This window comes from Poecilia reticulata, linkage group LG23 (genome assembly GCF_000633615.1).
Source record: "Poecilia reticulata strain Guanapo linkage group LG23, Guppy_female_1.0+MT, whole genome shotgun sequence".
NCBI classification, from domain to species: domain Eukaryota; kingdom Metazoa; phylum Chordata; class Actinopteri; order Cyprinodontiformes; family Poeciliidae; genus Poecilia; species Poecilia reticulata.
This window is the reverse complement of record NC_024353.1, coordinates 14,684,282-14,699,787: the sequence shown is the minus strand read 5'-3', so window position 1 is coordinate 14,699,787 and position 15,506 is coordinate 14,684,282. Positions and strand designations below refer to the sequence as shown.

The 15,506-nt window shown below is 41.9% G+C and overlaps 1 protein-coding gene across 16 annotated transcripts in view; it reads right to left on the bottom strand.

The window, feature by feature from the left end:
• The window catches only part of nav3 (neuron navigator 3), a 370,879-nt gene that overhangs the window by 77,109 nt on the left and 278,264 nt on the right, over window positions 1–15,506 (bottom strand). For 15 of the 16 annotated variants that reach the window (XM_008401340.2, XM_017302697.1, XM_008401338.2 and 12 more), the window contains 4 exons: window positions 12,164–12,232; window positions 7,913–8,055; window positions 2,968–4,072; window positions 171–286 (listed from right to left, as the gene is read on the bottom strand). In XM_008401340.2, the coding sequence (XP_008399562.1) occupies window positions 171–286; window positions 2,968–4,072; window positions 7,913–8,055; window positions 12,164–12,232 (1,433 nt within the window). Of the gene's footprint in view, window positions 1–170; window positions 287–2,967; window positions 4,073–7,912; window positions 8,056–12,163; window positions 12,233–14,548; window positions 14,630–15,506 lie in introns of those variants that run through there. The other variant, XM_008401344.2, reaches the window with a different exon arrangement.

Sequence of the window (15,506 nt, the reverse complement as noted above, 5' to 3'; positions counted from 1 at the left end):
GCAGCTTTAAGGTCAGATTTAAATAAATACAGAGGCTCACTGGCAGAGAGAGGTTACATTCCTAATATAACCAATATATTTATATATATATAAATATACATGCTTATTTACACACCCACACAGAAGACGATGGTCTGCACAGAAGCCCACAGCGTGTGTGTGTGTCGTACCTGATATCTCCTCCAGGCACTGCTTGGCTGTTTTGCTGTAGACCAGCTCTCCCTTGGTGGGGCTGAGGCAGGGGTCGGCTGGGGCCACCATGGTGCAGTCGTTTTCAGAGAACGTCCTGGAGGCAAAAAGATAAAGATATATGTATATGTACATAATAAATCTGGGCATTTGCAGATATGAGCCAATTTAGCTGTTACCTGCGTTCAGACAGCTTGCCTGAATCTGCTTTCAGGTTAAAAGTGAGAAGCTTCGTGTACCTATCAGGGATGCACCGATCCACTTTTTTTCATTGCCGATACAGATATCGGAGGTTTAGTATCGGTCCAACAACAATCCGATACAGAAAATTAGGAGTCTAACAGCCGATATAAATAATAAATAATATAAATAAAATAAAAACAGAAATAAATAGAAAAATAAACTGCAACAAACCTTTCCGTCTTAAGGGTCAGAAAGTGCAATTAGGAATACTAAATATAATGTAAAATAAAGAATAAAACATGACTTTGGAAGAGCAAAAGCATAGACTTAGACTGAATGGATCTACCCACATTGTCACAATACCCGACTTAGAACTTTTTTCAAGATCAGAATCAATACAGATATTGATATCATCTCTAAAATCTACCAGAGTCACTAAGAATATAGCAGCACTTTAAATCTGCAACAACAGCTGGATGGGTCTGGTACGTTTTATTTTCCTCCATGAAACATGTCGCTGGGTTTCAATGGGTTAAATCTGTTTCTGTATCTCTGCCTCTTGTCCTCCAGTCTGAGTGGCATCACGCTTCAACGTTTGCTGATCTAAGGAAACAAAGAGATTCCTACACACTTCCTGAGATGCGTTACGCACACACACATACACACATAAGCTGTGTGCAAGTAAATGTTGTCAGAAACAGATGACAAGGAAGAAAACTGCTTTCAGCAGCAGAATGCATGTAAACATTTCACCATCTTTATGTTGAAAAACATCCAGAAAATATGCACAGCAACAGTTGCAGACATGGGCAGACAGGGCTGGAACAAGCTCTCACACACACACACAGATCCAAGCAAAGGGCACATAGTGTCACATACTCACTCCTTCACACACACACACACACGCACACACACACACACACACACACGCACACACACACACACACACACACACACACACACACACACGCACACGCACACGCACACACACCAGGGATCACCGTCACCACCTGCAGCACTGCAGATAAGAACTGGCTTCCAGTTGCGTGAGCGACTTCAGCTCATGTGAATTATTTCTCCTCACTGCCGCCTTCCTTTTATTTCAGCTGCACAGATATTCTCTACCGAAGCTGCGTGGAACAATAGCGATGTGAAATAAAATGGAGGACTTAACATGTGAGATAGACACACCGACAGCGTAAACAGTCGCTGTCGGTGTGTCTATCTCACACATTATTAACTACATAGTTAATAATTTGGGTGGAAAGACTACGATGCAAAGATAAAAATACGATCAGCGTGTTTTTACAACCAGAGGACTCCTATGCATGTCAAGATTATATTCAGTTTCCAATGCAACAACTACAACCCTAATAAGGTCGAGACGCCTAGAAGAAGGAGAATGATGGAGAAGTTGCCCAGCCAGAACGTCTGCTGAGAGCCTCTGGTGAGGCCTGCTGGTGAACATTTATGTAATGACATTAACAGAAGCCCCACAAAGAGAACATCTTAGAAAACAACTAAAAGGTACTAAAAACACTAAAACGCCTAAAACACAAAAACAACAAGAAAAGCTTCAGTCATGAACCTGCTTTGTCTTGTTCCTGGTATTTAAATAATCTAGTAACACTTCTAAAATCATTTACAGACAAGTATCTGTATTAGAGACACCAATTATCAATTGCTGTGGCATTTAATAAGGTAAATCTATTACATGTTATAAATAAGTGACTTTCCTTCTGCTCCACCATTATGTTCCACATTGTGTCGGTCCATCCGAGAGTCTCCATATAATACAGTAAAGGTTTATGGCTGCAACACAAATACCCTATCTGTAGCAATGACATTAACCAAAGACATCAGACCTCCAAAGTTAAAGGTAATCAATGATTTTGTTCCATGTCTGCTTTCTGGGGTTGCAGACACAAAAGAAGAATTGAAGTTCTCAGAACTGCCAGTCTTGTTTGGGCGACACATTAAGAAATCTTCAGAAATATCATATAAGACTGAAACCTGCTATGAAGCAGACAGGAAAGAGCACCTGGTAGTCCAAATTTCAAGAAGCTCATTCAGTAGACTGTGGAATACTTTACGGATGGCTAACCCACTTAATATCACTAATGGACCTAGTCCAAGGGGAAATGAATTTAATTGGGTTCCTTGCTTCTGTTCTCTTGTGGTACATCACCTATAGAGAATTTGATGTCCCAGGGATCTATACAGACTATATTCCGCACCTGATCACTGGACCATCAGGGTGCCACATAACAGCTGTATGCATCAAACCAACACAGTCGGGGGAAAAAAAGAGAGTGAATGGATTCCTAAACGCCGCCAATGTCTGAAATTTCCCATTGAGGATAAAACGTAGACAGCCAAATAATAGGCTTTGGCAAGCAGATAGCAGAGGATGTTAATTTGTTCTGTAATGACTGTGAAGAGATGTGGAGGCGAGAGCATGATGCACAGTGGGGAGCGCCAGCTGATGACTGGGAGAACTCCAAGAATTCCTAGGATATGTGTGTGTGTGCGCGGGTCTGTAGTTCTGTGGAACTTAAAGGGGAATTGGTGTTGGACCTGGTCCAGATGACTCACCTGTACATGAAGGGCGCCACCGTGGCAGTGTTGGGGTGGTTATGTTGCTGCTGCTGTGGAAGCTGAACCACTCCGTTGCCTCCGAGCGCCCCGCCTCCTCCTACGAGCATCCCACTGGACCCGGACAGAGCCGAGGTACTGGTAGATGAGGTCATGCTGGTCCGCTTGCCCTCTGGACCGCCGGCGGAGCGCTGAATATAAAAACTCCCGCCTTGTCCTCCTTTGGTCAGCTTGGCTCGCTCTCCTTCACCTGCCCGCATGTTGCCACTGCTGTTTAAGGCAGCTTGGTTCTGGTTTTGGGACTGGCTCTGAGGTTTGGCTGACGTTGTGGATGGAGCTTTGAGTCCTGGTTTCGGGATGCCGCTGGAAGCTGAGGAGGAGCTGCCATCTTTCTTCCCCGATGATGACTTTCCTCCCTTGGGGATGAGGCTGGCAATCTTGGAGGACTTCTTTGTGGAGTCGGCCGCATTCTCCTCTTTTGGAGGAGAGCTGTCCTTTGAAGACTTCCCTGACTTGTTTTTGTCCTCTTTGTCTTTGCTTGGGGCCAAGGACCTGCTGCCACTGGCAGACGTTTTTGATGACGATGAAGACGAGGTTTTGCTAGGTGCAGAAAGGGATGATGCTGATGTCTTTGTTGAGATCTGTTTGGCGGTAGCGCTGCTACTGCCGCTGCTGCACACTGACACCATCAGGCTCTGCCCATCGTCCCCGTACTCGGATAGGTCGTCTTCCTCCTGGAGAGTCATTTCCGCCATGGATGGTGACGCTCTTGAGGCTGAACGAGGGTTAATAAGTCGAAACTTCTCGAGCATTGACCTCTGCGGTGGCACGGCTCCCAACCCGACTTTGGACGCCTCACTTCCGTGAGACTGAAGGCCTTCCAGGGCCTGCGGTGAAGGGGTGGTGGAAGGTGAGTGCGTGGGGCTTGCCAGCATGGAGGAAGTGGCGCTGTGCTTGAGGTTCATGGACTTGCTGCGCCAGGTCTTCCCAGCTGTGGGTGAGGGGATGGCAGAGGCCAGCTGCTGCCCACTGAGGCTGGTGGGAACCATCCCACCAATACCACTCCCATTCATCCCACTCGATACTGGGATGCCCCTCACCGACTCTGAACAGAAAGAAAAAGAAGACGGTAGATTAAGTTTTCCATTCCAGTTGGATGATCTCGTCGTAGATGCTCGTCTGACAGGACCAGACAGCAAATCTAAAGAAGCAAATTACTTGTTTAAATGACTGGAAAACAAACTTTCACCAATTTCCTCCAAGGTTTTAGCAAAATTTGGAAATATTTAAATTCTTACAGTAGAGTGTAAAATTAAAAGTACCAACAGGAAAGATTGTGTGTTTCTACAAATATTCTGTATTTTGCAACAAACTAACACAAAAGCAGATTCAAAGGGAACAGTGTTGTGTGATTTTGATTCCAGTCGGATTTATCACACCTCCACAATTTAAGGCTGCAGGTTAAGGCTTCTGAAGGCTGCAGGTTGAATTCATTTTGGGGCGTAAGAGTAAAGGAGTAACGGGTAATGGTTTTTATCAAAAGTCAGCAGAAATACCTCTAACAAGACCTATCAGATGCCTCAGATTTCCCATGTTGCATAATCGTACAAACTTCCTTCCAATCAGAGGAATAATCAACAACTTTCTGCAGTGATAGGTAAGAAAAAAAATAAATTACAACACAATGATATCTCTTAGACCTACTTACAGACGGTATTTAATCAACACACATAGACTAAATGTTAGTTTGGTCAACGAAAAGCAACTTTTTGAAATGTAACGGACACACCATCAACACCAGAGTCCACAGCTCAGAAGATGAAGTTGTCAAAAAGTATGGACTTACTCTCTGGGAAGGAGAAATAAATTGAGGGGGAAAAAACAGAAAAGAAAGCATTATGAAGCAGAAGGAGAGAAGAAATGACAGAGTGACAACATGAAGTTATGCACCAATAGACTGAGTGTCTGTCTGGCTGTCAGTCAGCGCAGTGAGCAGGGCTCAGCTGGCTCTGAGTCACCTCCAGTCTGCTCCTTAATGTCACTTCAGGCAGAGAGAGAGGGGCTTGGGCTTTGATTCAGCTGGTTGGGGCTGAGACACAACATGTTTGCTCAAACCTTAAAGAAGAACTCACAAAGCCTCAGTGCCACATATTGCTCTGACAGCTGGGGATTAAAATAACGGAGGCTTAAAAGCTGTAGGTGTCTTGGGTAGGTGAACATTTTAGAGGCTTTAGAGTGCGCACAAGAGAGCCTGTAGAGTTGCACAAAAAAGTACACCCTTTTTCAACTTTTAATACGAATTATAACATTTAGCTGGCAACATAGCTACAAACCTAAGTTGCCAGCTAGCTAGCAATCGTGATTTCAGGTAGCTAGCCAAGTAGTAATTCTATCTAGCTAGATAGCTAGAATCAATAATAGATGGCCAGGTGAAACCACTTGAAATGTAGTTCCTTTCAAATGTTGCCACATGCTTGCTTGAGTGAAAACATTGCTACTTTTTAATTTTTTTTGCCTTTTTCTTCGTTTTCCTTATTAGCTGTAGATAACTGATTACCAACAGGCAACACGTGATTGACTGACATTGGCTGTACAGTGCAATATGTATTTGCAACTGGACCTGTAGTTGCATGGTGTGCAGTACATTGACTTGATTGAATTTGGACAGATAAGGAGTCTAACTGGATACGAGACTGACTCGTTTGTCCAGTAAAATGTCTTGAGTTGACATTTATTCAGATTTTATTCTACATTTTGAAAACTGAACTTCTAGGTTCATCATTTTTAGTACCTACCTGTAACATTAGAGCAAATACACCGATTGTTTTTCCAAGTGCGTCTTTGTTATTATTATTCCCCAATCATTCACCATAATCCAGCGGTCCCTTCAGGTACTTTCTAAATGTTAATGAAGGAGACTGGAAGCATTAATGTGATGAAGTGTGTGGGTCCACTCAATTAACCCCACCTTTAGAGATCCTCCAGCCCCACTCTAGAGGCCATTTCACAGGACCACCACACTTTCGCTGCGCTGTGATTTAAGAGTTGTCATGGAAACCAGCCTCTTTTCTTTTCCTTTTTTGCTTCAGCTAACAGAGAATGAAATGCCACTTCCTCTATAGTGTGTCAGACTTTCTGGTAGAAATTTTTCAAAGAAACTCAGGTTTATAATCCAGCATCCGCCTGGTTAAATAGTGCCTACTGGTTAACTCCCACCAGCACCATGTTCATTTACTTCCTCCATTATGTTGCTCTCTGCATTATATAGACATCAGGCAGCCAGACGGTAAATTAAGTTTTTGTTAAAAGGATCCAGCAGTTAGTCACCCATTCTGACAGACCCATGTTAAACTCACTGAGACATTGTAAAATCTCATTTTAGTGACATACTAGAGCCACTTGATAAAGATGTGTAAAGAGTCTTAAAATTATATCATTTATTGCTGATCAATACAGAAAATGTCTCAAAAGTCTATTTACTTGGAGGAGAATGATAAATAAATACTATTTTTTCACAAAATAAGTGCTGCCCTATTAACTGGTTCCCCTGTTAAATGACTGTAAACATCGCATTTTTGAATTTATGCATATATATATATAAAGGGCTGCACAGTGGCGCAGTTGGTAGAGCTGTTGCCTTGCAGCAAGAAGGTTCTGGGTTCAATTCCCGGCCCCGGTCTTTCTGCATGGAGTTTGCATGTTCTCCCTGTGCATGTGAGGGTTCTCTYCGGGTACTCTGGTTTCCTCCCACAGTCCAAAAACAAGACTGTTCCAAATTGCCCCTAGGTGTGAGTGTGTGCATGGTTGTTTGTCCTGTGTGTCTCTGTGTTGACCTGCGACAGACTGGCAACCTGTCCAGGGTGTACCCCGCCTCTCGCCCAGCACGCCAGCTGGAGATAGGCACCAGCGACCCTCCCGACCTCACTAAGGGACAAGGGTGCAGGAAAATGGATAAAGGGAACACTTAAGTGTTCCCTTTATTTTTTTGAGCAGTGTATATATATATAGCTTGACAGGAATCAAAGTCTTCTGAGAAATGTGTGTGAAACAGCTCGTGGCAGAGACTTCCTGTATCTGCCTCTCTGTGTTCCGTTTTGCCCAGAAGGTCGGAGCTGTGTTGCTGACATTTCCCAGCAATTGATTTCTGTTCTCTCCCTTTGTTAGTCCTTTTCTCTCTTTTTCCTTTCAAGCAAACTTCAGTTTTATCTCCCTGGAGTGAAACTTTAGTTCTTAAAGTCTTTTCTTGACAAGCAGAGTTAGTTTTATGGGATGACAGAACTGCTCTGTGAGCAAAGAGGGTGAAATTGTTGTATCTGTTGCTCCCATTCAGAAAGAAACATTATCAAAGGGGTTGAAAATAAAAACGTGACGCCCGAAGTAGCTATACTGACTCTCTAAGGTTGCAGAGCTTTTTTTTTTTAATTTTTTTTATCTCATTTAAAAGCTGATATTATTTTTGACAGGGCAGCTCCTTTTATGTGTCACCTCAGCCTAATGCTGTCGTTAGGACTCAGCTGGAGTGCCAAGGCGGGGATGATTCAGCAGACTGAAGCGGGGAACTGGGCTGCTCCGTTGTGCGAGCGCTGCCATCAAGTGGCGGGTATGGAGAATGTAAATTAGGTGGCTCTTCAATGCAGCCATGAGGAAAACGAAAGCACACAGTTCAACAGTGGGAGTGGGAGCTTGGTGTCTGGATGCAATGAAAATGATTTTACTGGCTTCTATCAGATTCTCACGTAAACAAAAACACATTATCTGTTAAACAATTACCCTAGAAATGAAGAAAGTGGTTTTCTGTCGACTCTTCTTGACATTGCTTCAGTTCTATGCTTTTTTCCAAGAACCTGTTAGGTCTCTTATTGTCCCAACACTACATTTCTTCGAAGTAGAGATCTAATATTAGATCTCTACCAATGAACATGTTGGAGTGCTGTGTTCTGCTCACCTCTATCATTACCGCTTGCATACTGAAGAGGCTTGCTCTTGTCGATGCTGTTGAAGCTCTGGCTCCGGCGGTTGAGGTTGGATGAGCCTGGGCTTCTGGATGCCCCGCTGCCTGCAGCAGGGACTCTGGACGGCCCTGGTAACCTGGGGAAACCGCAGCAGAAAAGAGCATTTCAGTGTTAAAGGGGCAGCGTTGTATGCATCTCTTCACAATCTTATAGATGAAATAGGAGAGTCATCACAAGAAGCAGGCCTAAAACTGAACCAACAAAACTAGACTAATGGATGAAATCGACCGAATGGAAAAACGACTTTCTGAAGAACGACTTGGACCACACGAAGTTATGGAGAAAATGGACAATGTACTATATAAGAGAGCAGGCTCATCATACTCCGAAAGACCCCCCCAGCATTTTAAATTATGTCCAATGGCTTTGTCAGAAAGATGTAAAAGAAAAACCTGAATCGCTTTCCTTCTGTTTCAATCACATAAAATCCCCATAAAACACAATGAGGTTTGTGGTTATTATGTGACAAGATGTGAAGAGATTTAGGGAGCGTGAAGACCGACACGATCCGAGCTGCAAAGGACCTGCTGCAATGTCTGGAGAAGAGGTCTTAAACTCGGCATGCATCGGCGCGCAGGACAAAGACAAATCAAAGAGTTGATTTAGCAGGAAGTGTGTTCATTTGAGGGTTGGGGAGAAGGAGAGGTTGAACTCTGCACAGAGTTTGATGGAAAGCCGTCTCAGTCTATTGTTGTGGGAAAGCGTGTGTGTAGTTAGCTACAGAGACTTCCAAAGGCAAACATTCTCCTTTTAGATTTCCCAACATTTATGTGTGGAGGCGTAAACCCCTGGTTTTTGTTGCAATAGTCCAACAGAAAGCATATTTGAGAAGTTAGAGAAAATGGTAAATACTACCATTACTACTGTTACCTCTTACCAAGACGTTTATTGGGATTGGTAGAGGTACTATGCTAATTTGCTACAGTGCCTATACAATTTCTATCAGCCAAAAGTGGAATCATCATCAGGCTTAGATTGATGACCCCTTGGATGTTTTACACGTTTATTGGATATTCAAATCAATCATGATCAACAAAAATTAGACTAATTTTGGGTTTAACTGTACAAAATTTTCAAATCCTACAGTTTAAGCATTTGCACTACAAAAAATTGCTTATGCCAGAGTTTATTTAGTGCATCAAAGTAAGGAGGAGTAAAGGAAACACTAAAAAAAGTACACCAAATCTTTTCATGACTTCTGTGCAGTCATGAAATTTTAAAGTATGTTAAATTTGTGAGTTATTCATAATACTTTGCTACTTTAGATAATAAAACAACCAAAGACAAGATCAAATAGCGCTTTCTTTCTCCCAGTTGTTCTTTATAAGTTCCATCAGTAGAGTCAAAGCTGCCAGCGTCACATGTTGTTCTCATACCTCCCCTAAAGGAGAATTACATAAATAATCAAATTAAACTGTTGGTGTTACACAACAGCTTGATGCAGCATTCTGCACTTTATTAGATGTTTTCCTCCAATTTCTTTTCTGTGTTAATGAGAATGGACAGCTTTTTCAGGAATCACTAAACGTTATTTTGCGACGAGTTGGATCTTGGGAAAAACTACCTCAGGGTGTAGACGGGCGTCTAATTTTTTTTTTATTCACAACCTGAGTTTTCTTAACATTCTTGGAGGGGGAACTGAAAACTAGATTTTCCATTGCTGGTGACTTTCTGCTGGAAAGATACGCTGATGCCTCAGAGAGATAATCGATTCATTATGCCGTAAATGTCACCCGCGTCTGCATCGCAGCTGGAGACGAGATGTAGGAGGAGAACGCTGCAAAACTCCCAAACAGAAAACAGATTCTAATTTTGTCACATTAGGACGCAGTTAGCCAACGATCACGACTTTCCATGTGATGGAACAGCTGCAGTTGGTCAGAATACGCCCAATGCTTGGTTGAGTTTGAGGAAAAACTCTATATGCTGTCAGATGCAGATGTAGAGAATGTATTGGACTCAAAAATATGTTGAAAACAAATCCCTGTTGTTAAAGAAGCACCTAAGAGGGCTATAGTGACTCTGGAGGAGCTGCAGTGATCTATGGAAGAGTGGCAGAAAGGAAGGATTTTGTGATCCCATTTGGAGCTCATCATAAACCTTGCAGGAATCACAGGAAACGTGGACTTAGAGAATAAGACAGAAGAGAAAATTTCTGCTTTTTGACCAAATCTGATCACACTATCGTAATGGTTAGACATTGGTAGTGATAGTATCAGACTTTTTCTTTTTAGAGTTGATGAGATTGACAGAGTTTCAATCCCGAAGGAAATTTAGAGCTCAGCTAGAGATTCTTTTTATTTAGTCCAGTAAAAATCATACAAAACTAAAGGTTACTTTTACATCTTCCTCAGAGGAGCAGAGTGAGAATCAAACCCCTGCACAGCAGGAAGTGAGAGATTTATCCTGCACAAACATGCTAAATTAAACCATGCCTAGATGCAAATACACAAGAAGAAGTCAGTCAGCGAGAGAAGAGTTTGAACCATATAAAGTAATGCTCAAGTAAAAAAAATAAAATAAAAAAATCAGGATTCATGAATCTAGGCTATGTTTGGAAAATGATCAATCTACAAGAAAAAGAACAAGATAGTGGTTCATAAAATTAAAAGGATCCACACAAAAAGGAGCAGAAGAAGAAAAAACAGGAAACAAATGCATAGTGGTTGAGAGTCAGTGGAGGATAATACTGCACACAGAGACAGGGGAAAATAAGAATGAGGGAAGAGGAGAGACAAAGCGAAGCAATTCAGCTGGAAATCAAAAGAAATCCCTTTCATCATTAGATGCTTTCATCTTCCAAACTACAGGGGCTGATGATGCCTCGGCGAAAGGGACCTGGAAGGAAGAAGGTAATCTAATTTCTGCGCTGTGGGTTCTGCCGACGGATGTGAGGTGAAATACTGAAGCCTGTCAGTCTCCAGTTAAACGCAGATGTTTCAGCAGAGAGTCTGGGATGCAAACCAAAGCAAAACTCTCTTCTTTTTTCTACCCGGATGAGGGTCTGGAACATCTGGCGGCTACACAGGCAGTCAGAGGCGCAGCGCCCGTTGTCAGAGTGAGAGCAGCAGAGGGCCAACAAACTGTCAAACACCCCCCCCTGCTGCTTGGATGCAAAACTTTATGGCCCTGTGCTAAACTACTAAACACTTGCATCAAAGTGAAGATTCAGATTTTACTGGGATGGAGTACGTCTCCCAAAATACAGTGTGAAAACTGATGACTACCGATTAAAACAATGATGTCAAAGCACATCAGAGTTGATGGGAATGATGGAGCCAAACACAGGGCAAGAAAACCTGGTAGGCCACCAGAGCTAGAAAGGAATAGATCAGATAAAAGATTAAAAAAATGCCTGTGCACAGTTCTGTAAGGCTAACGTGAAAGAACTGCTAAGTTGATGCCATGAGGGTGAACTTATGAGGTTATCTGTCACACCCTACCAACAGCAGCAATAGGTACAAAACTTTACTAAATCAGTCTGCTACTTACAGTCAGCAGCTTCCTTTGCTGAGTCTGGTGTCTTAATTTTAACTTCATTGCACAGATGTTAAAAACTTTCCAAAGGACAAAATGTGATCAGCAATGAAACAAAACTTTCTGTTTGTGATTGTGATGTGGAAATTCTTTGATGGACGAGAAATTGTGATCTTTGTGGGAGCAGCTTCTTCCTCTTGTACCATAAGGATTTAAAATTGGGCAGACATTTTGCTATCAAGTTCTTTTGCATGTATACAATGCAATATGCAAGTAAAGGGAATGATGCAATGCAACATGAATTTTCATCTATTTAAAAAGATGCCACATATAATGTCATGAATCCTCTTGGAAAGGTGAACAATATAATAAAGGTCTAAATTTGCCTGAATAGCCAGAAAAGGGTCATTATTTGTGTGTGTGTGTGCGCGCGTGTGTGTGTATGTGTGTGTGTGTGTTCATTTAGTGTAGTAGGTGGTAGTATTTCACTCAAAAACATTGATCCAAGCTGCCATGACGAGAGCTGCCACTCCCTGCTCAAGAATCTCCTTGCAAAATGCTTAATCTCTGACCCTGACTGTTGACCTTTGATAGTGTCACAAAAATATAAAAAGAACAAGTGCAAACTAGAAACCTCCCGCCCCCAGAAAACAGCTTCTTAACAAGACAGAAATCAGGTGAAAAAACGCAGGAGAGAAGAAACGTACCTTGTGTTTTTCTTCTGAGGTGACCCTATTCCACTGTGGCCTGGAGGACTTGCATATCGTGCTGTGAGACTGCAAACAGACCAGAGAAAAAGACAGATATACCATTAAACACAGTTAGATGGAGAGTGAGAGCAATGCCTGGTAAAAGTTCTCCTAATCCATGACTAAATGTAATAATATGAAAGGGAGGCAGAGAGACGGAGCCGGAGCCAGGTGAAGGAAAACACGAAGCACGTGGTGGACACTGTTAGCATGCCAGGGAACATTTCTTTGATTTTTCACATGATGGCTCACACATGTTGGTAACCACAAGCGTATGACTAAGCCAATAACATCCCTCAGTCCATTTATAAAACGGCCAGGGAAACTTTCCCAAACAGGTTTGCGGTGGCATCCTTTGAAGAAAACCTCAAATCACACAGCACAGAAGGCAGGGGTGAAGGAAATGCCCACAGCACCAGTCACAGTTAGTCACTCGGAGAGATGGGAGTTACTGCAATTATGCATGTTTCAGGCGTGCCGCCTTGTTCGTGTTTGACAGGAATTGGCTTGGCTACATGCAGAGTTGTTTTTCAGTCAAACTAATGATGTCCTGTAAACATTAAAGCGGGTGGAAAGCGGCAAGCTGAACTAAATTCTTTTGAAAATTATACTCACACCGGCGTTTGTTGACACATTTCCCTGTTCTCAGCAACAAGATGTAGACTAACTCACTGACAGCACACACATAAAAGCAATAGAAAACCTGCTAAGGCCAGAACTGATCACTTGTATTTTTTATCTGTTGAATTCAAGATGAAGCCATTGTTTTTTTGTTTTTTTTTAAAGAACTGTGTCAGAGTCTTCCCAAGGGAGGTCTAAATGTCTGAGAGCTCCTGGACCTCTGTTTGTAAGACTGAATGTGGGTTTGTTATGATGAGGAGAACCTAAAAGTACTCCTGCCACCACCTGCCTATGTGAAGTCAACAGAACCCTGTCCTTTCTATAAACAGTATTGGTTCCCTTTGTTTGAGGCACCTGACATTTTGTCAGAACTGCTTTGAGGTCAACCAAACATCTCGCTACTTAGGATTACTGAATCTTAGCTACAACAGGTATGATAGTAGCTAAACTACTCCATAATTGCAGTATCCTTAAAATTGTCAGAAGAGGAAAATTGGAACAAAAATTGGGATAAAAATCTCTGTGTGAAGCAAGCTCAAGCTTTGTACAATTCCTTCAGCCAGAAACAGCTTTTACCTAAATTTCAGGGAGAGGTTGGTTTTTAAGAGGGAAAAAAACACAAACTATAGATCACACAATGTTAGAACAAGAGTTAAAAATTGAAAAATGTTGGTTATATTAGTCTGCCAGAAGACCCAAGGTTAGTCTCTCTTTTTAATTTTAACTTGAAGTCTAACTCCATCAGCAGGCTCTTTTTACTGTGGAAGTATAAACCACTAAAGCACTTATTTAAAGAGTTGACATGAGAGTGTTGACAGCAGAAAACTCAATTCTCCACAGATCAAATAAAACATCTTTCAACATTTGTCTGTGTAATGCTCCAAACACTGCAGTACACACGCACGCTATATTCAATACTATCACTATCCAATCAAAGCTTCAGCTTGAACACACCATGAACTCCTTCTCATGGTCTAGCACTCACACATGCAGGTTATACAGTGTGCATTGATTTTTGCCCAAATATAAGTCCAGTCTATCCTCAAAGTAGGACAGCAGGAGATAGAATGCAATACTTGAATGTATGAAAGACGATGACTGTGCTGTTATCTGTGTTGGTAAGTGAGTGAAGGTTGGGTGACCATATTTCTCCTAGCAACAGACCCCATTACATTGCTACATTAGTTGAGGCAAAAGTAACAAACACGCTGTCCACAATGTGTTTAATTCACAAAACAATATCTTTTAGATCAGGAGCGTCCAGTTCTGGGTAGAGAACATTAGAATGGGGGCTTGTCCGGGATACATATTGCAAAAGTTCACATAGAGAAGAGACATTGTTTCTGGTTGGAAAGGGTTGCAACATTTAAATGATATAACCTTCAGCCCCAAGAATCAACTTTACACTGAAACTGTAATTTAACTTTTACATGCGAGTTGAAGCGATGCGAGATTTTTTTTTTGTTTTTCATATTGGACTTGAAATGTTTCAGAAAACACAGTTAAAAAATTAACAGAAAAAGCATCAGTTACAATACAAATTTGACATGCATTCAAAGAAAATTAGGACTTTACTGCAACGAAGCAACTTCATCAAATTAGTTGTGGACAATATCTTATAAATCTCACAAAGTTGCTCAAATTTGAGTCCTTATAACAGCTTATTGCACATCTACAATATAGAACAACAGGCAAAAATTTGATTAAAAAAAGACTATTTACCAGTTCATGATGTCAATGACTAATCCAGTATCCTGAGTTTACCCTGTGATTTCCAAAAATCCACACTTTGGAATACTCCGACAAACATGCAAGCAGCTCAATCTGTAACTACCTATGAGAAGGCTCAGTTTGGACCAGGTTATTCGCCCTCCCACAGGGCAAACTGCTCTTCCTGTCACGAGAAACGGCGGTGGGCAGGCGAGACGAGCGGCGTACCCGGGGGTCAACTTGTTCACCCCACGACATAATGAATTAACGAGGGGGGGGGTGCTGTGCCCTTCCAGGCCTGGTCCCCCCTGACTTCTACAGCTCCGAAAGCCTTCTGCGGCTCATGGCTGTCCAATAGGGAGTTCCCCTTTGACACACACATACGTACACACACATATCTCATCTCCTTCCCCGGAGACACCAGTAGAGCCAGCAGGTGCCGTCTATAGAAAGCTTGCCATACCGCAACTGTCAATGAGAAGTATGCCAAGTATGACTCTGTGAATCTGCTGATGAAAGTCTTCAAACAAGTTTTTATCTCAAACAAGAATTCATCTGCTCAGCTGTAAAGAATTGATTTGAGAAGTTGATTATAGTTTATAGGAACTTTAATCAAAGTTCCTGCTCCAGGTTCTTTTTGCACAGATTATAAGCAAAATAGATCTAGTTTGGTTACCAGTATGAATGTGTAAGTAGGTTCTAAACACTTTTTGATCAAAACCTCCAATATTTTATATGAGACAAAAGAGAAAATACAAAGAGTTATTTCATGGTTGGTTGAAGTCTATGAAGAGCCTTCCCCACCAGTAGCTACACATTCCTGGTCTACTGAATAAAAGAAGGCTGTTGTTCTCATGTTATTGGTTTTAATTGATGTTTATTTTCAGCCTCAGGTAAAAGCTATTACAGAGATCATGTCATATGTAAAAACTGTGATGCCCTATAATGTTTATCCAAAAAAAAAAAAATA